Source organism: Mytilinidion resinicola (genome assembly GCF_010093595.1).
Source record: "Mytilinidion resinicola strain CBS 304.34 unplaced genomic scaffold BDZ99scaffold_13, whole genome shotgun sequence".
NCBI lineage: Eukaryota > Fungi > Ascomycota > Dothideomycetes > Mytilinidiales > Mytilinidiaceae > Mytilinidion > Mytilinidion resinicola.
In genome coordinates, this window is record NW_022985449.1 from 283,125 (window position 1) to 303,050 (window position 19,926).

General features: G+C 52.0%; 12 protein-coding genes across 12 annotated transcripts; 6 read left to right on the plus strand and 6 right to left on the minus strand.

Annotated features, from left to right (window-relative positions):
- Positions 1 to 400: 400 nt before the first annotated feature.
- BDZ99DRAFT_478205 (uncharacterized protein) lies at positions 401 to 2,458 on the minus strand (the record flags this gene model as incomplete). Its single annotated transcript, XM_033722158.1, has 3 exons — positions 401 to 468; positions 527 to 1,300; positions 1,348 to 2,458. 3 exons carry the CDS (start codon positions 2,456 to 2,458, stop codon positions 401 to 403), a joined length of 1,953 nt encoding a protein of 650 aa, XP_033574618.1.
- A 256-nt stretch (positions 2,459 to 2,714) lies between these two features.
- Positions 2,715 to 3,732, minus strand: BDZ99DRAFT_535133 (neuronal calcium sensor 1; the record flags this gene model as incomplete). The annotated part of the gene is made up of 3 exons (XM_033726557.1): positions 2,715 to 3,237; positions 3,288 to 3,583; positions 3,648 to 3,732. Coding segments are annotated over 3 exons (561 nt in total), but the record flags the coding sequence as incomplete, so codon positions are not given.
- On the minus strand, positions 3,554 to 4,009 carry BDZ99DRAFT_464574 (uncharacterized protein). The gene is made up of 2 exons (XM_033720356.1): positions 3,648 to 4,009; positions 3,554 to 3,583 (listed from the first exon to the last, which is right to left on the minus strand). Exon 1 carries the CDS (start codon positions 3,989 to 3,991, stop codon positions 3,734 to 3,736), a length of 258 nt encoding a protein of 85 aa, XP_033574620.1. The 5' UTR covers positions 3,992 to 4,009; the 3' UTR covers positions 3,554 to 3,583; positions 3,648 to 3,733.
- Positions 4,010 to 4,840: 831 nt separating this feature from the next.
- BDZ99DRAFT_464576 (uncharacterized protein) lies at positions 4,841 to 6,297 on the plus strand. Its single transcript, XM_033720357.1, has 2 exons — positions 4,841 to 5,112; positions 5,160 to 6,297. The coding sequence occupies exons 1-2, from the start codon at positions 4,965 to 4,967 to the stop codon at positions 5,864 to 5,866; spliced, it is 855 nt and encodes a 284-aa protein (XP_033574621.1). The 5' UTR covers positions 4,841 to 4,964; the 3' UTR covers positions 5,867 to 6,297.
- Positions 5,998 to 7,622, minus strand: BDZ99DRAFT_62128 (uncharacterized protein). The gene is made up of 4 exons (XM_033728773.1): positions 7,200 to 7,622; positions 7,042 to 7,129; positions 6,893 to 6,970; positions 5,998 to 6,737 (listed from the first exon to the last, which is right to left on the minus strand). The coding sequence occupies exons 1-4, from the start codon at positions 7,461 to 7,463 to the stop codon at positions 6,130 to 6,132; spliced, it is 1,038 nt and encodes a 345-aa protein (XP_033574622.1). The 5' UTR covers positions 7,464 to 7,622; the 3' UTR covers positions 5,998 to 6,129.
- A 781-nt stretch (positions 7,623 to 8,403) lies between these two features.
- BDZ99DRAFT_522281 (uncharacterized protein) lies at positions 8,404 to 9,055 on the minus strand (the record flags this gene model as incomplete). Its single annotated transcript, XM_033725691.1, has 2 exons — positions 8,404 to 8,475; positions 8,525 to 9,055. 2 exons carry the CDS (start codon positions 9,053 to 9,055, stop codon positions 8,404 to 8,406), a joined length of 603 nt encoding a protein of 200 aa, XP_033574623.1.
- Positions 9,056 to 10,040: 985 nt separating this feature from the next.
- On the plus strand, positions 10,041 to 11,561 carry BDZ99DRAFT_464577 (uncharacterized protein). The gene is made up of 2 exons (XM_033720358.1): positions 10,041 to 10,430; positions 10,489 to 11,561. Exons 1-2 carry the CDS (start codon positions 10,287 to 10,289, stop codon positions 11,293 to 11,295), a joined length of 951 nt encoding a protein of 316 aa, XP_033574624.1. The 5' UTR covers positions 10,041 to 10,286; the 3' UTR covers positions 11,296 to 11,561.
- Positions 11,562 to 11,627: 66 nt separating this feature from the next.
- BDZ99DRAFT_420081 (mandelate racemase/muconate lactonizing enzyme domain-containing protein) lies at positions 11,628 to 13,188 on the minus strand. Its single transcript, XM_033716910.1, has 4 exons — positions 12,967 to 13,188; positions 12,809 to 12,918; positions 12,644 to 12,755; positions 11,628 to 12,568 (listed from the first exon to the last, which is right to left on the minus strand). The coding sequence occupies exons 1-4, from the start codon at positions 13,140 to 13,142 to the stop codon at positions 11,821 to 11,823; spliced, it is 1,146 nt and encodes a 381-aa protein (XP_033574625.1). The 5' UTR covers positions 13,143 to 13,188; the 3' UTR covers positions 11,628 to 11,820.
- Positions 13,189 to 13,718: 530 nt separating this feature from the next.
- On the plus strand, positions 13,719 to 15,000 carry BDZ99DRAFT_464581 (aldolase). The gene is made up of 3 exons (XM_033720359.1): positions 13,719 to 14,206; positions 14,262 to 14,354; positions 14,412 to 15,000. Exons 1-3 carry the CDS (start codon positions 13,755 to 13,757, stop codon positions 14,842 to 14,844), a joined length of 978 nt encoding a protein of 325 aa, XP_033574626.1. The 5' UTR covers positions 13,719 to 13,754; the 3' UTR covers positions 14,845 to 15,000.
- Positions 15,001 to 15,648: 648 nt separating this feature from the next.
- On the plus strand, positions 15,649 to 15,984 carry BDZ99DRAFT_478212 (uncharacterized protein; the record flags this gene model as incomplete). Its single annotated transcript, XM_033722159.1, has 1 exon — positions 15,649 to 15,984. The coding sequence occupies one exon, from the start codon at positions 15,649 to 15,651 to the stop codon at positions 15,982 to 15,984; it is 336 nt and encodes a 111-aa protein (XP_033574627.1).
- Positions 15,985 to 17,784: 1,800 nt separating this feature from the next.
- On the plus strand, positions 17,785 to 18,448 carry BDZ99DRAFT_572573 (uncharacterized protein; the record flags this gene model as incomplete). The annotated part of the gene is made up of 1 exon (XM_033728212.1): positions 17,785 to 18,448. Exon 1 carries the CDS (start codon positions 17,819 to 17,821, stop codon positions 18,446 to 18,448), a length of 630 nt encoding a protein of 209 aa, XP_033574628.1. The 5' UTR covers positions 17,785 to 17,818.
- Positions 18,449 to 19,224: 776 nt separating this feature from the next.
- Positions 19,225 to 19,716, plus strand: BDZ99DRAFT_522287 (uncharacterized protein; the record flags this gene model as incomplete). The annotated part of the gene is made up of 1 exon (XM_033725692.1): positions 19,225 to 19,716. One exon carries the CDS (start codon positions 19,225 to 19,227, stop codon positions 19,714 to 19,716), a length of 492 nt encoding a protein of 163 aa, XP_033574629.1.
- Between the last annotated feature and the right edge of the window lie 210 nt (positions 19,717 to 19,926).

A 19,926-nucleotide genomic window follows, 5' to 3' on the forward strand; every position in this document is an offset into this window, starting at 1 on the left:
CAAAGCAGCAAGCCAATCAACCACGCATCTAAACCACGCAATTCCACAACCTACACAACTCAGCTCCACCCCTTACAATCACCGAAAAGACTTGCATGAATATATTTCATTCCTAATACACGATATGTTTTAGCTTAGCCATGTCATGCCATGCATCGACCAACGCCATGCCAACAAAAACCGGAAGAAATTCAAGTGTTCCAGACGACTCCCCTCTGCCAGCGTGTGGGCGATTAGAGCCGGTCTAAATATACAAAAAAGGTACAAGTTTGTGTTCCTCTGTTGACCAAAAACAACGCTCTGCTGTATCGTGCTTGTTGGATATCCGCTTGCTGCTAATTGCATGCTTGCTTGCTTTGCTGCTATTTTCAATCTGGCTGTAATTCGTGGAAGTAAGAGTTCAGTCGACCTTGATGGATTTGTAGATCTTGAGGACGAAGAGCCAGGAGGCGAAGAAGCCGATTGTACCTGATACATGTCAGTCACCATTCAAAGAATTTGGTCGCTGGTATTGAGAAAAACTCACCCGTAAGCACGAAAAACAGCACACTAAGCAACGCGCTATACCCCAGATACAACACCCCACTCGTCCAGCTCCCAAAGCTCAGATCCTTCACCCAGTACAGAATCGCAGCCAGGAACACATACGCCGCGCTCGCGCCCGCTGTGCAGAAGCTCCGCCACTGCCAATGATAGTTCTCGGCACAGAGCAAGAAGTAAATCATCAGTACCGTCACCGCCGCACACGTCATGATCATGAGCCCGTAGCAGATAAAGAGGAAGCCGAACATGTAGTAGACCTTGCTGAACCAGATCGAGTTCATGATGAAGTAGAGCTCGACGAAGATGGCGCCGAAGGGGAGGACTCCGGCGAGGGCCATGCTTGGGAAGGCGCGGAGGTAGCCACCGCTGGGTGGGATTTGGCGGGGGATTTGGTTCGTGCGGACAGGGGGTTCGATAGCGGGTTGTTTGAAGCCGAGCCAAGAGCCGGCGAGGGAGAGAGGGACGGAGATCAGGAACCAGATGAGAACGATGACGAGCATTGTTGAGAAGGGGACGGCGCCGGAGGAGGCGCGTGCCCAGACGAAGAGGTTGAGGAGGAAGAAGACGGCGAAGACGAGGCCGGGAAGCGCAAAAGGGGTGTAGGCGAAGTTTTGCTTCCATTTTTCGCCGCCAAAGAACTTGTAGAGACGTGAGGAGACGTAGCCTCCAATGAAACCGAAGACGGTGTAGAAGATGATCATGACAGTCGCAAGAGAGCCGCGGTTGGACGGGGAGAGGAAGCCGAGGAGAGCGAATGCTGCACGTTGTTAGCAAAGTGCTTCCATATCATTTTGTAATACTCACCAATCGTTAGCCCAGCCATCATGAAAAGTTGCGCTCCATTGCCAAGCATGATACTGAGGAATAGGGGGTTTGTTGGAGAGCGGAAGACGTCTCCATGAACCAGCTTCCAACCAGAGTCTTCTTGCACTCCATCTTCGACCGCACTTGTGCTACCAAAATCATCTAGCGCAAACTGATCCAATCGGTTGTATCTCGCGATGTCCTTCCTCAGGGTCCGGATGAGAATCGTGCTGACCATTCCAATCAGGAACGTGACAATGACGGCAGAGTTGATCAGGGAGAACCAGTGGATCTTGGGATCGTAGACATGGAGGTATTTGTCCCAGCGAGTAGCGAACGGTGTCGGAGAAAGCCTCCAGTAAACGCTGTAGGTGTACGTAACTCCTGTGTCCTTCTCTTCTGATAAAGTCAAGGGAGTGGTGCCTCCCCCTGATTCAAGGCCGGGGCATTCGCCCTTGTCAATATCCACAAATTTCGAGCCTTTGATGGAGTAAGGGTCTACTAGGACCCCCACAACCCTGAAATTATTCTTCCCAGCCTCATGGTAGTCAATCACGATATCGTAGTGATTGTTCAAAATCGGCTGATTATCCGCAACAGATCCCAGCGCAAACCCGGGGCTGTAAAACTCCTTATCCGAGTCTGGGTCTTTCAAGAGCTGCGCTGCTGGCAGCCCATCAATCAACCAGTTGAGGTCGTAGCCCTGGTATATCCTGCTGTTCACAAACACCGCATCCCTTGGCGAAAATGTCTGCTCCTTGCACATGGCCTTGCAAGACTCATTCTTCCCCATATGCAGCACGAATGGAGATGTTTGTATGCGATCCCCGAACAGTATGCTGCCTAGCGACTCGCGAATGTATTTTGGCCCGCCCTCAGGCTGGCAGAAGTGGAACGGCGGGTGGTAGTAGTCGAATGAGAAGACCGACCGCAGCTTGCGGTCTACCGACGAGTCGGCCGGCGTGAGGTGGTTCACGTACATGGGGACTTTGTCGCCCTCTTTGTACGATGTCGGTGCCATGCCGGGGAAGTAGAAGGCGGAGGAGGGCGAAGGGGCGAGTAGGAGGAGCGTCGAGAGCGCTCCCCACGAGGGGAGGTCGTATATCCGCATTGTGAGGCTTATGGAGAGGTGTGTAGTCGGGACGCGGTGTTTCTGGACTGCTGCAGTTTGTCTGACGCCGGTGCAATGAGCTCCAGGGCTGTGTTGGGACTTCCGCTAATACGCGCACGTCGCCCTCGAGGGCTGGAATCCGGTCTACAGTTACCAGCTCCCAATCTTGGACAGGCTGTGCAATGGAGAATCTGTGGGTGGGCTCGTGGTCGATGCAGAGTTTATGGTGAATGGAGGGAGGTCGATAAATAAATTGTTACAGGCAAGCTGTCCGGAACGTTCGCTTCATCTCTCACCTCAACCTGGCGTGGCTGACGATCCTTCTTGGCAAGGCAGATTTACTAGCTCGAGGTCACGTCAGTCTTCACAGCAGTCAATGCAGACGTTCTTCTGGCAATTCCATTTCCGCGCCTTCAGAATCGTACACTTGCAGAGACTCCAGCTACTACGCTCATGTTCATCGACGGATGTATCCCCAATTGTGACGCTCGGAAGCAATAACCACCCCCTGCATGCTAAGACCAAAGGAAACCCATGCACTGTTTGATATCATGACCCCACGAACACCAGGTAGGACTAAAGACGAAGGAGAAGAGGCGCTAGACAAGCCCGTCGTACAGCGACAGTGCCGAAACGATTGTCTCGTCCCTCTTGGAGCCCTCCTTGAACTCGGCCATGTCCAGGCTTCCGTTCTCGTCCTTGTCCATCATGCGGAAGATCTTGCGCACGCGCTTCTCGGGCGTGTCTTCGTCTTCGGGGAGCTTGACCATGGACCCGACCTGCAATAATTGTTAGAAGTGCCCGAGTAAAAACAAGCTTGAGAACGCACCATCTTGTAGATCGCCTCCACGATAGCCAGCATCTCCTCATAGCTGATCTTCCCATCGCCATCGATGTCGTATAACTGGAATGCCCAGTCCAGCTTGTCCTCCATCTTCCCTCGGCTGGTAACGCTCAGTGCGCAGATGAACTCCTTGAAGTCAATTGTGCCCGATTTATCCGCGTCGAAGACGTTAAAGACATAATCTGCGAATGAAGACGGGTCGCCGAATGGGAAGAACTGTTTGTAGATCTTTTGAAACTCCTCCTTGGTGAGCATGCCGGAGGGGCAATCCTTCAAGAAACCTATGAAGTCCACGTGGTGATTAGCAATTGCCCAACGCAAAACCACTCTCGCGGGGCGGTTTACCCTTGTACCATTGTTGCAGTTCCTTCTTGTCGAAGTGTGTCGCTTTCTGGAGATCAGCGAGCTCCTGTTGAGAGAGCTTGCTCTGCCTATGAGACGGCACAGTCAGCCAGCCATTCTTTGTGATCACACGCGCCCAAGTCTCCGGTGTACAATAGAAACAGGCGCTCCAAGGCCTTCACTCCGATTTCCAGGGCCACATAGCGCTTGGAGATATAGTCGTCGTAGCCGGGTTCCCCGGGCTGAGGTATGTGAAGCGGTCGATGTCTGGCATGGTTCACCAACGCATGCTCCTGAGAGAGCATCGGCACATACTTGTCACCGAGAGGAGTGTGTTCCGGAGACATAGTGCTAACGTCGTAGTCGTTGTAGCGATTGTAGGTTCGAGACGTGACGGGGCAGAGTGTCGAGGGCGTGGAGCGGGGCGCGCATTATGTCTGAGCAGCGAGGCCGAGCGCTGCGAAAGTGAGGGCAGTGACAGTCGGAGGCGGGGGGCGCTGGCTTCCTCCATGGCGGCCGCGAAGAAGTCGCCAAATGGTGATAGAACGGCTGGCAAGGCGGCAAAAAAGGCCTCCTCCGCAGCCCTAGGCGACGTCGAACGGAAAAGAGAGCGCAACTTACGATTTCCCCATAGCGCGTCTGGAGAGCAATCCACAGCAGTATACCGGTACAAGCGATCAGGCGAGTTCGTGTGCAGGCGCAGAGTCGGTGGTGGGAGGCGCGGGCTCTCGAGGGTAAGTAATCGCAGAGATAGGTAGCAGCTGGTGGGGAGAATGGAGGGGCGCGGGGCGCGGCCAGACGGGCAGTGGGCAGTGTACTTAGGTACCGTGGCTGCGAGGAGGCGCAAAACGGTCGAGAGGGGTGTTCTAGGATGGTGAATAGGCAGAAGGGGCAGATCTTGGGGGCGGTATCGAGGGTCGAAGAATGCGCGCGCTGGGCGTGAAGGGCAGGCGTTTAGGGACGTCAACTCTTGGTTAGAAGGGAGGCAGTCGTCCGGCGGCCCTGGGGCGTTCGAGACCAAATATAGCCCGGCATCGGATTCGGCCGCCCGTTGGCTGCCAGCTGAGACGCCGGGGTTCCAATGCTCTTCAAACATCGCAATAGCAATAAGAAAGCGGCTGGTCTTGCGGTACAGCACTTGTGCCTTCGGGACGTTAGATCTATCATCTGGCACGCACATCAGATCCATCAGATCCATGTGCTGTGTCACAGTAGCGCCACGCAGTATAGCCAGGTCGCACCTACATCGTGCTCCCCCGACTGCTTCAACTTCTTTGAGCTTCACCTCACCACTTCTCCCCCAGAACTGCGCGCTCCACCATGGATGCTATTCTCCAGGCGCAGTTCCAGCGCGTCGAAACCGCCCTCAACACCCTGATAGACTCAATTACATCCTACAATCCCTCAACCCAGGCCGCCGTTAACCTCGTAGCAGCCGACGATGAATTGAGCAAGGGCCTGGAGCAATGTGAGCCGCCTTCGATGTTCTGTACACAGATCTGACAAGCTATGCAGTAGCAGTCCACCAGGCCAACTATGCTCGCATTCTCTCCCTCCGCCAGACAGTCACTTCTTTAGAGGGACAGCTGAAAGGCTCTCTCACAGCCCTCGCCGACTTGCGCAAGGAGCTCCTAGCTACGCCCGCAACCACCTTCCCAGCTTCGTCGCGCCATGTGCCCTTCGACGAAGTGCTGCAGTTCGCAAAAAATCTAGCTAAATACACAGCACCATCAGCAATTCGCCCACCACCTGCAAAAGAGGTTGCGCCTCCGGAACAAACAGATCAGGCCGACGTCAACATGTCCAATGGAGTGGGCACACCAGCGAATCGGGGCGCAAACGATGACCCTGCAAAGGAAAAGGGCGACGGGAAGGCTCAGTCTACCTTGACACAAGCGCAAAAGGACTGGTTAGAGGAGGCATCGCGAGCACCATTCATGCCGTGGCCCACTGACAATATAATCCGGGGAGGTGCACTTGGCCATATCCAGGGCATGATCAATCGAGGCCAGGATCCAGCGACAGTGCTGGGGCCTGCCGAGCAGGAGGCCGAGGATAAGAGACGAGCCGAAGAGGTGGAGCGCGAGAAACAGGAGCAACAAGAGAGGGAGGCCGAGGCGCGACGACGCGAAAGCGCGTATGTGTCTGGTGCAAGGCCAACGCAACCACCCCAGGCTGTCTTCCAAGGGTTGGATATGTATGATCCGGACGAAGACGAATAGTCAGCTGGTCTCGATGCGCGCCCTCCATGTCGAACTACCTGATACCAATACGATCCCCGAACTTCCACTTCGAACTGTTCTGGTACTGTAGCTGAAGCTCTGTGTGCCACCTGTATACACAGATCTAACCCAGCCACTGCTAACAAAACTATGAAAATCTTGACCCCATTTCCATGTCTTTTCATCTTAACAGCAAAATATACCCCTCTATCTACTCACCCTTCCCCTTTCGCAACAACATGAACCACCCCTTTTCCCCACCCCTAAAATATCGCCACCGCATTCGGCGGGCTCGCCACCCCGCCGGGCACTTTCAACGGCACACTCGCCACAAAAAAGCTCCACCGCCCCTTCTCCGCACACACCCGCCCCAGCTCCTCCAGATCAAACAGCTCCCCAATGGGCACCCCCCACCCAGCCAGCAACCACTGATGCAACAACCCCCCGCCCTGCATCTCCTCCTCAAAGCTCTCCCCTTTCCACACGCCCCCCGCAGCCGTGTGCGGCCCCGCAATCGGCGCGCGCTCAAACGACGGCGCGTCGGAAGCCACCGCGCAGAACCCGCTTTCCCAGATCCAGCGCAGCACGGCGAGGGAGGGCTCAAGGCCGATGAAGTCGGGGGAGGGGCGGGTGGCGAGCGCGTTTTGGTCATCGGGGGGGAGGGATTCGTAGGCGAGGGTGAAGCCGGAGCGGAGGAGGAGGATGTCGCCAGCGCGGGGGACGGTGTGGGTTTCGGCGAGCATGGCTTGAATGTGGGCGAAGGGGATGGAGGTGCTGGTGAGCGGGGAGAGGGTGAGGGAGTGGGCGGTGCAGAAGCGGGGGTAGTCGAGGAGGATGCCGCGGGTTGTGATGCCGCCGGCGGAGACCCAGGCTGGGAGGGGGTGAGTTTGGGGCTTGTTCAAATTGATCTTGGGGGGAAGGGGGCGGGGTAGAGGCTTGAGGTGGAGGGAAGAGGTTGAGATGATAGTGAAGGTTGAAATAGAGTCAAAGGGTTGAGATGGAGATGAGAAGTTGAGATTGGTTTACCGTCTATGCCTATCACGTTCGGATCATCTAATTCCTCTTGCACGTGGCCGTTGTAGTACCGTTTGGCCTTTTGGTACCCTGCAGTGAGCAGTCACGAGGTCAATTCTTTTCTAATTCCTCGATATCTCTTGCCATGAAGAAAGACTCACCGTAGTGTCTGAACCCATCCCACTGGCTGCTACATTGGGTATTGAAAGTCAATACATCGTCATTCACTGTGCGCTTCTCGCCGTCTGGCTTTGTACTGTCAACACTGTCCCACCAATCCCCCCATACACATGCCACACCAGCAAAGAGCGCTGCATACTTTACTCCGGTTCACCAGCTTCCACTCAAACGGGCTCCGGCCAAAGCTTGGGTGGCTCGGCTTGTTGAGGTGCCAATCAAGGCTTACCCGCTCTCCAGTTTTGATCTCAGTTGCGGCCGCGGCTACGACTGCGGGCGTGAGCATGTTCAGTGCGCCGAGAGCGTCTTCGGGGCCGTATAGGCCCCACGCATTGCCTGCTGGGCCTGAAGGGTCGAGGGGGAGAGAGGAGAAAGGCGGACGGGAGGGTGGGTCGGTGGGGACCATTTTGGGGATGATGGGGTATGTTGAAAGCTATATTGGTAGAAGGAGAATTTGATAGAAGAATGAGAAAGTCGTTTCAGGAGGAAATTGGAGTCTCGCCGTGAGAGTATCTCGGATACATGGAGCTTCGTTCAAACATAAACAGCGATGAGCTGCATCGTGAGAGTCGTTAAAGCCCCGCAGAAAGGTGGGGCGAGCGGTTTTCTCTCCGTAGAATATTTGACTCCTCTTCCCGGCAACGTCCTGTGACGAAGATGGAGAACAACACTCTCATCGGCGTCGATGGATCGGCTTGAGAAACAAAAGGAGCGGTTCGAGTTATGAAGTGGACAACAATCAACCAATATGCGGAACATATTCTACTAGGACCAGTTTGGTTGCCTATACACTCCTTCCGGGAGTCTTGCAATGTTGAGGAAGCATTCGACAACTAAGTATGTCCTTGAAAAGAGATACAGGAAAGAAATGGGTATGGATAACAGAAGCAGGCCATCCGACAACCTTAGAAGTGCGTCCTCATGCATTGTTGCACGCGAGCGGCCTGAATAATAGGACTTTTGAGAGGCGACTGATATCGCAATCGCAGCTGGACCAGTAGCGGCAATTGCCACGCCCGAGATTTGCCATAATATTCGGTGCGTATGAGATGCAAAAGGTGCTGTCCATGCCAAACTGTGCAGCCCACCATATATAAATCCAGCGAGCGTTGATGCAATCTCAAGTGTGTGGCCTGCTTCGAGGATGAGGTTCTTAAACAAGTCGGATCTGAGACGTCTCTTCACGGCAAAAGACGGCCGCTCTCCATCAATGGACACTGTGGATACCTCAGGTCTCCTTCGATCTACGATATACGTCACGCTCCGTGAACTAATTCTGAGGTTCGAGTTCGGACATTTTTGTAACGCCTCTGATGCTAGCCTCCATAAACGAGAGCGTATCTCATCTAGCTCAATGTAAGTTCCCTGGGGATGGTCACAATAGCGAAATGAAACTCGGATGTTATAATAGGCGTGGTCTGGTGGAAGTCTCAGGGTTGAGCCCGGTCCTACAGCGTCCGTGTGTACAGCTTCAACCAAGACGGCCGTATCAGACTCTATGCTGGCGTTGTTGCTCGTCCTGCCCCATCCTGACAGTACTATGATCTCCTTATCTGAGAAGTTGCCAGAGACAGCTTTTTGCCAAGGCAAAGCATCGTCACCTAGACTACCCTTCATCACAGAGAAAAAGGCACAGATGGGATGAGCATCTTCTCCTCTGATCAAGGTGGGCTCTTGAAAATCCAGCGGCTTATCCCACCAAAGCAGGTAGATAAGTAGCGTGCAAATTGCATGCGCGAAGACGTTGAGTTCCAGTATACTGATCTGAAGGCCTTGAGCTACTCGCGCAATACAGACAATGCAGAACCATAACGCCTGAAAGCATACGATGAATTTGGCCAGGCCATTTGCTTTCTCTTTATCTTCAATGTCTTCTTTCGAGATATCTAGAATAAGCCGCGGTTCCATCTGTACGACAAGTCGAAGGCCATCTTGTGTGAGAACGACGTGTTGGAGACCATTTGGAAGGAACGGCTGCTTAGCATCGCTGGCGTCCATTGCAATCCACCCATTATAACGTAGAAGCCGTGGACTAATGTCCAGAGGTGCTTCTCATGGTACAAAGAGATTTCGAGGCTAGGAAGATCTTCCTATATCTAACATTTGGGTAAGACAAGGACATACGCAAGGCTGAATTAGGCAATGCACAATAAGACTTAGTTGAGATGGCAACAACTACCAAGAAGATCTTACACAACGAAACGAAGCAGAAATGGAATGGATGTTGCCAGCTAGACATATGCTGGTGGGCTGAAAAGGGAAGCAAGCTTGCTGCAACGTTCGCTGCCTACCTCGATGATATCTACAGACGATACATCTCCTCTCCCCCTCATTCTTTTCATGTCATTGAAAATGTTCTTATGAAGTGGAACTAAAGGTTCCAGCCCCTGGAGATTGTGCATGTAGTTGCAGATACCAAGAGCTTCTCGTCGCTCCCGAAAAGCAGTAAACGTGACCTGATATTGTATCAGCCTGAAGAATAAAGGAACGCATGGAGTTTCGACTCCCACTATCTCGGGAGCTAGCAGGCCTGCAAAAAGCCATCCAAATCTTCGCCATCGTTGACTGGAAAGTTTGCCATGCTCCGGCAAGTTAGGGTGGACGGCCGTCCACACGCATAAGCCCATTATCACTGGACATGTGGAAGGTATGCTGTATGTACCCCGGTATGTAGGCTCCGGTTTCCATGCTGAATGGTTGCTTGACTGGCTTCTGAAAGGGGCAAACATGGTTTCTAGTTGTTGAGTTGAAAGAAGGAGAGGTTCATACCGAACGTCTCGCAAGAAGGCTGAGAATCTCATTACCTACCAGGCGTGCCAGGCTGCGGGTGATTCCAATCACCTCGGAGGAATCAACAACCGGAGTCTGTGCACTAGCCCCCAAATTGAAATCACATGATCTAGATATCTTGCACCCCGGCCCCTATCCTTGCCTCAAACTCGTCACCGTCAACCTCCGACACCTGAGGGCATCTCGCGTCGATCACTCGCAATGGGTATCACCCCTCAGTCCCAACAACCTGTTTTCAGATATACCCCCGGACAAAGTGATATATGCCATAGAGACCGAGAGGCTACCCAGGCCGCCGCACCACTGGACCATCATGCGATGGACAAACTTCATGCACGAGCAGGTTGCTCCATCGATGTTCTCCCGTCGAGCCCATCTCATTTTCTTGAACAGCCGGATATCCCTCTAATTTCGGGTCTTTGAGAGATCTCTGTTCGTGATGTTCAGTCGTATTGCTTCTTTACCTATCCGCGCTGTCATTGCTTCTTTTTGCTTATGTCGTCTGTCTTATGCTACAAACGATGGCAACTTTACCATCGTCGGGGGACAGATTTATACGCCTGGTCTTGCAATTCTCGATTCGGTATGCCTGCCTCCTTCACCATTAGTCGAAAAGAAAGATGTCCTGATAGCCATCACAGCCTCAACCTTTTACCCCCGAAGGCGGGGACTTTCTCCAAGTTGCGCTCGACATCTCAGGCGATGGCCGTCTACCGCAGCCACCGAATAATGCCGACCCTCTCACGCAGATTTTCAACATCACTCTCTTCCTCACATCCTACTCCACCCAGAAAAACTTCACCATTTCAAATGGAACTGGCTCTCTCCCGCCCTTCGCCGACATCATGGCCCAGGAACCTGGTAGCACCGTTAAGCATGTCAACTTTGAGTGGCCCGACTGCCTGACTGGGGACGGGCAAGATACCACGGGCACTGCGAGAGGAGACTACAACATCTCGATCCACCAGAATTACCGGCTGAACGGGTCAAACTTCTACACCATCTTCAACCTACCAATCACAGTTACAAATGGGATTGTGGCATTTCCTCCAGCAACGCAGATCCTCGTCAAGCCAATTCCAGGGCCCGTGAACGCCAATGGCGGCCGTGTAGCCTGCCCTTTGCTGGAAAACAAGTTGCTTAGCGATGCTGAGCAACTTACGAGCATTAACAACCCTCCCTTCCAACCGTACATTGGTGGCGAGGTCTCAATCAGCGGGACTAATAACAATGGAGGCGGAGGTAATGGCGGCGGAGGTAATGGCGGCGGAGGCACCGTGGGAAATCCTGGCCAGAACAACAATGGTGGCAAGAGCAACGGTAATGGTGATGGGCAGGGTGTCATTGGTAATGTCGGAAGGACGAACAGGCCCGAATTTGGCACCTTGACAGTATGCCTCGGGATAGCAGTGGGGGTCGGAGGACTCGGATGGAGCTTATATTGGTAAACCGGTCTTCATGAGCGAATTTTCGAGGCTGCCATCAGGATCCTGTCACGATTGCAACGGCCGGACAAATGCAATGATAATTTCTTTCTGAATTGACGTTGCTAGAGTTCTGAATGAGGAAGTCTATTCCACCCAGGTTTCATATCTGTAACTTCTTGGCATTATGCATGGTCACGCTTTCGGGCTGTTTCAGCCCTATAACATATGGACATGCGAGCGGTGTGCTACGTGAAAGGAGTGTGGGATGATACAAAGAATGTGAGAGCATTTTGGAACCAAGACTCCCAAGTAGTTCGCGACGGAGGCAACCTTTCTGAGTATTTTCTAACCGACTCCGGATACGTTTGAGTGCCCAAGGCTCGCATTTGTACGTCTATCTAAACCCAGCGAATAAGGACCAGTAGACTTATTCCTACCCAATCAAAGATCTAACATCTATAGGGCATTTCCAGGAGTGGTTCAAAGGGGCCCCCATCCATCCAATCTAGGGATTTCGGCATCGTTACACATTATCTACCCAGAACTCTACCACTCCCTAACCTCCCCACCCGGCCCAATAAACCCCGGACTCACCCAAGCCTTCGCATTCTTCGACAGCTTCCTCACCTGCGCCTCATCAACCTCAATCCCCAACCCCGGCCCTTTCAACAACTCAATATACCCATCCTTCACATCCCACACCTCAGGATTCTTCACATAACTCGTCAGATCCTGACTCCCCGCATTGTAATGGATCCCCAGACTCATCTCTTGAATCGCAAAGTTCGGCATCACAGCATCCACCTGCACATTTGCCGCCAACGCAATCGGCCCTAGCGGACAGTGCGGCGCCACAGCCACATCGTACGTCTCGCACATCGCCGCTATCTTCTTCATTTCTGAGATCCCGCCTACGTGGCTGATGTCCGGCTGCAGGATATCCACGCAGCCGGCTTCGAGGAAGGGGCGGACGTCCCAGCGACTGTGAAGCCGCTCGCCGAGCGCGATGGGCGTGCCGGTGAGCTGGGAGATTTGGGTGATGCCGCCAATGTGCTCGGAGAGTAGCGGTTCCTCGATGAAGAGGGGGAAATGGGGCTCGAGGGCTTTTGCAAGCTGCTTGGCCATGGGTTTGTGCACGCGGCCGTGGAAGTCGATGCCGGCGTCCATACCGAGGGCTTTGACGGCTTTGAGGCGCTCGACGCAATCGTTCAGCGCGGCGGGAGAATCAAGCCAGCCGAGGTCTTCGGTGCCGTTCATTTTCACGGAAAGGAAACCCTGGGCTTTGCGTGCCAGGCTTGGGGATGTGAGATAGAATAGGGTGGTGATGGTGTTTTAGGAGGAGAGCCGGGGGGGCGGTGGGGGAACTTACGCTTGTTTCTCGATGTCTCCTGGACGGTCGCCGCCAATCCAGGCGTAGACTTTGAGTTTGTCGCGGACTTTGCCTCCGAGGAGTTGGTAGATGGGTACGCCGAGCTTCCTAGCTGAGAAGAAGTCAGTTCCAAATTCATCATATTGCGACTTGATCAACACTTACCCTTCAAGTCCCACAGCGCAATATCGATACCAGCCAATGCACTCATGAAAACAGGGCCACCCCTATAGAAGCTCGTCCGCCATGACATCTGCCAAATATGCTCGATCTCACTGATTGGGGTGTCAGAATGACCTCAAGGTTGGAAGTTAGGGACTTACTCCGCTTCAAATCCGATATAGCGCTCAATCCATGCATCGAGACATCCTTCTACTGCTTGGGTATGTCCTTCGAGTGATGCTTCGCCCCAGCCAGTGTTTCCGGCATCGTCGGTGATTTTAACGAACAGCCAGCGTGGGGGCACGCGGAAGTATTCTATGGTCGCTATTTTACCCATTACGTGTATTTCTATAAGGATAAAGTGGAAGAAAAGTCTTTCTAATTTCTTTGTACTTGATAAATAAGATCTTTTGAAGAAAGAAACTGCCAGTAGTGCCGAGTTTGGCGGTCGCAGAAAGAGTATTGGTGTATGATGGACAGCGTCACTGTCCAGGACGTTGCTCTGTGATGGACCCGCTAAAGACCCGGTATTAGATTGACCGAGCTATAGAGCTACTCGTCATAACATGCTCCTTGAGAGAATAACGTAGCATTATGCAAGACTGCCACAGCACCGAAAATATACTCATCTTTCCTCTCATTTATACCTTTGTGCATACATCTAAAACAGCCTCGTCTCTAGCCACGAACGAGAACTAGCTAATTGAACAAGGACCATTTTTGGGCCGAGCTCCCTTCAACACTGATGTCGGTAGTGGGGACACGCGGGGTAGTAGTGAGTTTCCAGCAAGTCGTGTCTTCGGTATGGCCCGAACCCGGCACGTCTTCGGAGGAGATATACCGAAAACGCGAGATGCATTTAGTATAGGAAGATGATAATTCGTACGTGTAGAATCGATGAAACGTATCGCGGAAGTGTCGTTGATCAAGTCAAAGTAATTTCCACACCATGCCAACCGCACGTACCCCCCCAACCGGCGTCTGGGTACCCTCCCCGACTTTCTTCAAACCCGCTTCCTCCAGCCAATCCCTCCAACCCGCCGTCGACATCGACACCCAGGTCAAACACAGCGTCCACCTCGCGAAGAATGGCATCCGCGGCCTTGTCCTCCTCGGCTCAACCGCTGAGGCGATACACCTCTCCCGCGACGAACGTATCAGCTTGACCGCAGGCGTGCGCAAGGGCATGAATGATGCCGGTTTCCCAGACTACCCCATCATGGCCGGCATACTGGTCAACTCGGTCGATGAGGTGCTCGAGTGGTTAGAAGATCTGGGGAAAGCGGGTGCACAATGGGGGCTTGTGCTAGCACCGGGGTATTTTGGAGCTGCTGTGAATCAGGAAAATCTAAAAGAGTGGTTTACGGTTGTGGCAGATAAGAGCCCAATCCCTATCTTGATGTAGGATAGGATTCGTGGCTGATCGTGGGGTTGATGGCTAATGGAGTTCGCGCAGTTACAACTACCCTGGCGTGACGAACAACCTCATGGTGACGCCGGAGACTTATGCATATCTGGCACAACATCCGAACATAGTAGGGTGTAAGCTGTAAGAACTGTCGAATTATTCACAATGAAGAGACGTTAGCTAACGAGATGATATCAGGTCTCATGGTAACGTCTCCTACCACACGCAAGTGTCTACCGACCCCAGCATCGACCACGAGAAGTTCCGCGTATACAGTGGAATTGGATCACAACTCGGCCCTATCGTTCTCTTCGGCGCCGCAGGTGTCATCGATGGCCTAGCTGCATACTACCCCAGGGCTGTAGCTCGCCTAATGGATCTGGCAGAGAAGAGGCCAATTGAGCCGAAAGCGTTGCAAGAGATTCAATCCCAGCAGTTCGTTGTCAGTCAGGCGTGGGAGTTCATTGTGAAGTTCGGCATATTGGGCATAAGAGAGGCTATATATCAGGTCCTCGGAATGGGGACTGTGGAAGGCGGTCGGCTACCGCTGAAGGGAAGGATACCTGAAGGCGAATGGGCGAAGTGGGAGGCCATGCACTCGAAGATGCAGGCACTAGAGGATGCACCGTAGAGTCATAAAATAATTCCAGAGCTAGGTTGAGCTCGGTAGGACCTTTTATAGCTCGCTTGCTCCTCGCTACGGCGAATAAACCACGGAAACATTCCTTCGAACCAACCTTCAAGCGCCTACCACTTCGTCAATGGCATCCACCTTATTTGAGGTCCCAACTAGGTATGAGGATTTTGCAATGTATGTGTTCCTTGTAAGTCCTCGGGCATTATAGGAAAGTTGCCAAATAGCCTACTAGCGACGCCCTTCGGATACGCGTCTGCTACCATGTCCTCTGGGATCCTTTCCTTTTGCTTTACACAACTATCTTGCCAAAGGACTAGGGTTCGAAACCACAGGATGCTTGCTAAGTGATTTTATTTGGGATGTCATACTCTTTAGGTGGTAGCTCACGTGTTTTCGTGCTACCTACGCCTAGATAATAAGGTTAGCGTCTCTAGCAGCTACATCTGAGCGTGAACCTTTCCCTCACCCGACTCTTCCCTCCTCTATCCATCACTCTTCTCAACTTCCAGAGGTCCCACACCAGATTTACCCGTCGAGCTCATCGCTGAGGTAGTCTCATATATTCCCGATCAGGCCGAGCTTTCGCGTACCTCGTGCGTTTCTCGCCATCTCAACGCCGTAGCAATTCCACGTCTATACCAGTCTTACTCCAACTGCGATAGCTCGACCCATCAGCGTTCGTTCAGGCCGTTTCTAAGAACGATTGCACAGCGCCCGGACTTGGCAAAATTGGTCAAGAGAGTCGATCTCAGGAGGTGGAGAACAGAGCTAGCATTTCATAAACAACATAGGAACGGGATGCAATCTTCCGAAAGGGATAAAACGTTCTTTGTGAATAAGGCGAAACAGATTGGCCTCATTGCCGCCGATGCCGAGGCCGGAGATATTAAGACGGAGTATTTTAGAATCGAGGAGGTTAGCTACAATCGATTCCTATACATCGAAGATGAAGATAATACCGGCAACTTCGTAGAAAGAAAGGTGGAATTTGCGACAATTGTGGACGAGCCTTCGGACCATGAACTATACAACAATGACGATGACGATAACCCCTTACGTCATCGTCATTATCGTAACTATCGGGTGTGCGCTGTATCTGAGAGCAGCGCATGGGCATATCCAGCTGAATCGTGAAGGACTGGCTGCGAATGCATTATCAAGGCTATGCAGATGCAGACGTTATTCTACTTCTTAGCCTCCTTCCTAGCCTCGAAGAACTCCATGTATTGGGGATGCCGAACACCCCATTCCTCCGCTGGGACTTTACCCTAAAAGCGAACCCTTTAAGGTGCCTAAAGAAGATCTTACTCGGCCTTGGGCCAAAAGGCGGTGCACTAAATGCATCGGTTGTTTGTTATCTGTTCCCTCGCTCCGCACCTTGAGCGGCACATTCATCCAAGCATCAAGAGAGTGGCGTCCTAAAAAGCCTGCGCCGTCGAACCTAGCTACCATCGATATGGAGGACACCTTCTTGACAAAGCAAACTACAGAGCAATTGATACGCTCCTGTAAAGCTCTGGAGACATTTGGACATACTCTAAAGGATATCCCTGGAGTGTCCCTAGCTAGAAGAGAAGAAGATGCATTGGTTGGCCCGAGGCCTTTGAAACATTTTCTCCACTTTCAACGACGGACTTTGAAGAATCTGAGGGTTGAGCTACGGTATCATGGAATGACACGCAACGACAACAGAGATTGTTTCATGGGATCATTGAGAGCCTTCGAGAAATTAGAGACTCTCTGAACATGCTACAAAGGCCTTATGGGTCCAGCCTGGCTTGAGACCGATGATTCCGCTGTCATACCTACGTGTCTTTCGGAATTCCTACCGCCATCCATCGTATCACTCAGGTTGAAATTGATGTGAACTCTGATTTCTATGGGTGTCTAGCTCGTTGTTTATATACTAGGGGAAGGAGGGGGGCCAGCCCCGGGGGCATAACGTGGTATCTCTTCCTGACGCGTTACTTGATTCATCCTGTTTCCTGATACAGTACTGATACCGTGCTGCAGCACTGCTGTTGCACTACCTGTTACTTCCTCCTGTATCAGCATGTTATCCTGATACGTTACTGCATATGAGTTGCTGACCCTAGGTTGTAGTGCTGCAACCCGAGTGTATCCCTCCACCTAAATAAGGTACTCACGCACGGTATTCCGCAGCTATTGAACATTGCATCCTCGCGCGCTGAAAGATTCCCAAATCTCAAGACTGTCAACGTGTGTCTGAAGTAAGATCGTAGGCACAGGGGTAATGAGATTCGCTCTCGACTTCGGTCTGCTTTTGAGGCAGTGGGTATTGAATGCATTGCGAAGAGGCCGGTCAAGTCGAGTCATTTGAGCAACGGGCGCTTTCGCGCTGGACAAATGTCACACTTCTCTGACGAAAGGGATACCTGCAGTCCCTCATTTCTCCGTCAGTTTGTTCTCAAAGGAACAGGTGCTCAACTCAACGTACAGTGCCTTGCCAAAACACAGTCGCCACCGCTTGCGGTGCTTCAGAGCGTTTTAAAATTCCAATCACACGTAAAGTCCTCAACAGCTTAGATTAGAGAAGTTTCGCATGCTTGCATTCAACATGCTTGTCGCTGTTTGTGGTTCTTCAGTATATAAATCTGGAAGAGATGAAAAGCCTGCCCAAACTTGTGTCCTAATACTGTGAATCCAACGCGATTTAGTGACGTGATTGGCGATCATACAGAATGGAACCGGCCTTGTTTATACCATTTCAGGGATTCATATTCTGGTTCCTCAGCAGGGAGATGGATACAACGTGAAGTACCGAGAAAAGTCTATCTGCTTGTAGAGTATAAGGCGTGGCGGAGCATCATATCATTAGTGCCAAACTGCTTTAGAGACTAAAGATACAGTCGACGACACCTCGCCTCAACGACACACAACATCCGCAACCTCAGGGCCATTTTGTATCATACGCATATCAGCTCTGCAACCATTACACAAGACCAATATGGCCCGACAATCAGGTCTGAAAGAGGCGAAACCAATTGCGTACCAACTCCGTCCAACCCCACAGACTCCCAACTCCTCTTACCCACTCTTGCACTACCCTGGCCTAGTGGACACATCTCAGCTCTCCCCTTCGAAAGCCTCCAAAATCTTCGAAGACAACGGCTGGGAAACGCAATGGGTCATCCGCTACGCCACCTCCCAGCGCGCGCATTACCACTCGAAAACCCACGAGACAATGGTCATCTTAAACGGCCGTGCCCGGGTCCGATTCGGCGCGTCGGACTTGACAGCCACAGAAGACCCCGCTGCAGACCATGAAAATGGTGGAGTAGAAATCGATACGAAGCCAGGAGACGTCTTTGTCATTCCGGCCGGTGTGTCGCACAAGACTTTCAATGCGACGCCTGAGATGCCGTTTGAGATTTTGACGCCGGGAGAGGGGAGAGGGGTTGGTGGGGTGGACTTGGATGAGATTGATGTATCGGGGTTTGTCATGTTAGGAGCGTATCCGAAGGGAGGCCAGTGGGATTTCTGTGTAGGTGGAGAGGGGAAGGAAGAAGTGGGTCTGCCGATGAGAGATCCTGTGTTGGGGGAGTCTTCTGATGGGCTGAGAGGGATTTGGAAGTAATAGTTGGATGGTTTTCATGAAAAGTTACATCTATCTTGAGTTGAGGCATGTTTTGGGTATCATCAGGCAGAAGCTGGAGCCAAGGTGCTGCCGCTGTACCGCAGACGGGCTTTATGTCTACCATCGTTTTCGTTTTATATTGAAATCTCATTTCACACCTTTGTTATGATATTTCTTTGGTTTCAGATCATTTCAAGGGTCATATCCCTCTCCAAAGTCATGCATCTGCTCTGCACATCTGTTGATCTGCGCTTCGAACGGACGGTCGCACAAGATGGCTGATTCGGTATCCAATCCACGGCATAGTTTTCTTCCACTTTCAGACCATCGTGCTAACTATCAGGAATACACTGACTGTTGTATTAATGTCGCAAGCATCGTAAAATACACCAGCGGTGGTACGACTTGGTGAGTTCGCACGCAGAATCCAGTTGAAGGCGGTCGCAGTCTTTGCCGGTTTCTATGCCGTCAAGGGGATGTAACCGAGGATGGAAAAGGCATAGAAGGTGGTGACAGCCTGATTTTCTTTCTGCTTGAATGTGTCTATGGTCTCGCTAAAGGGTGCCATGGTTTTAAATGGATGGATGCCGGTCCGACGGAGTCATGTGCTTTGATGACCTGGGAACGGTTCAGTTGTTCTACGAGACTGACGCCCACTTTTCTTTGGTGGTGTTACCAATGCTTTAGTAGAACGTGGTCTGCGTGCTTCGTAGGGTATTGCTTGATAGAATGCGCTCTGATTTGGAAAGGAAAAGAAACATGGTTGAAAGATTCCAATGTACCTCAACCGCGGTTCATCTCAACATACTGAAACATACAGCCCACCAATTGTCTATTTCAGTCTCTATATAAGAGAAGGTATCTTCACACAACTACCTTCACACAAGGAGAACGACGGCGTGTGCGTTTTCCTCGAGGGCACTAAATACCACCTCTCTGGCCTCCAAATCATTGAGACCCTCAAGGCTGGCCTAAAGCACAAGTGCAAGGAACCAGTACTGCTCCTCTTGCCGCCAGACAAGCACGCTGGGAATGAGGGAATGTTGAAGGTCTATTATGTGGAGCATAAACAGGCGGGATGTAACGATAAGAATCATGTGTGCGATGTTGCATGGGGGATTCCGTATGAGAAGCCGGATATGGTGAAGGTGCCGGTGAAGGAGAAAGTGCTGGTGTGGAAACCAGAGGAGACGACTCCTCCTCCTGCGGTTAAGCCCGTTACCACCGCTGACTCGACCCTCGGACCCGCCTCGCCAGCTACTAAGTAGCCAGTCAGCCAAGAGGCAGTCTAGCTTGAACGGCTTGGGACTTAACGTCGTGCCTATATCGCTGAAATCCCATAGGGCTACCCCAACCAGTGTCAAACGAGTGTTCACAGATTTATAACCCGTCTCTCTATTGCTGGAGGAGTTAAATTGGAGGGGGAGGTAATACAACAGATTTGATGAGCAGATTGGTATAGAAATTGGAATAATATT

What these genes read in the sequence shown, in the direction of transcription:
- BDZ99DRAFT_420081 (XM_033716910.1), bottom strand. Translation starts at nt 13,142, where the DNA reads ATGGGTAAAATAGCGACCATAGAATACTTCCGCGTGCCCCCACGCTGG. An exon ending in TATATCGGATTTGAAGCGGA is followed by an intron (nt 12,919 to 12,966) that starts GTAAGTCCCTAA and finishes CACCCCAATCAG; the next exon opens with TGAGATCGAGCATATTTGGC. An exon ending in GGAGACATCGAGAAACAAGC is followed by an intron (nt 12,569 to 12,643) that starts GTAAGTTCCCCC and finishes CACATCCCCAAG; the next exon opens with CCTGGCACGCAAAGCCCAGG.
- BDZ99DRAFT_464581 (XM_033720359.1), top strand. Translation starts at nt 13,755, where the DNA reads ATGCCAACCGCACGTACCCCCCCAACCGGCGTCTGGGTACCCTCCCCG. An exon ending in AGCCCAATCCCTATCTTGAT is followed by an intron (nt 14,207 to 14,261) that starts GTAGGATAGGAT and finishes GAGTTCGCGCAG; the next exon opens with TTACAACTACCCTGGCGTGA. An exon ending in AACATAGTAGGGTGTAAGCT is followed by an intron (nt 14,355 to 14,411) that starts GTAAGAACTGTC and finishes AGATGATATCAG; the next exon opens with GTCTCATGGTAACGTCTCCT.
- BDZ99DRAFT_464574 (XM_033720356.1), bottom strand. Translation starts at nt 3,991, where the DNA reads ATGTCTCCGGAACACACTCCTCTCGGTGACAAGTATGTGCCGATGCTC.
- BDZ99DRAFT_464576 (XM_033720357.1), top strand. Translation starts at nt 4,965, where the DNA reads ATGGATGCTATTCTCCAGGCGCAGTTCCAGCGCGTCGAAACCGCCCTC. An exon ending in GAGCAAGGGCCTGGAGCAAT is followed by an intron (nt 5,113 to 5,159) that starts GTGAGCCGCCTT and finishes CAAGCTATGCAG; the next exon opens with TAGCAGTCCACCAGGCCAAC.
- BDZ99DRAFT_62128 (XM_033728773.1), bottom strand. Translation starts at nt 7,463, where the DNA reads ATGGTCCCCACCGACCCACCCTCCCGTCCGCCTTTCTCCTCTCTCCCC. An exon ending in AGCTGGTGAACCGGAGTAAA is followed by an intron (nt 7,130 to 7,199) that starts GTATGCAGCGCT and finishes GACAGTACAAAG; the next exon opens with CCAGACGGCGAGAAGCGCAC. An exon ending in GGATGGGTTCAGACACTACG is followed by an intron (nt 6,971 to 7,041) that starts GTGAGTCTTTCT and finishes TGCTCACTGCAG; the next exon opens with GGTACCAAAAGGCCAAACGG.
- BDZ99DRAFT_464577 (XM_033720358.1), top strand. Translation starts at nt 10,287, where the DNA reads ATGTTCAGTCGTATTGCTTCTTTACCTATCCGCGCTGTCATTGCTTCT. An exon ending in GTCTTGCAATTCTCGATTCG is followed by an intron (nt 10,431 to 10,488) that starts GTATGCCTGCCT and finishes TAGCCATCACAG; the next exon opens with CCTCAACCTTTTACCCCCGA.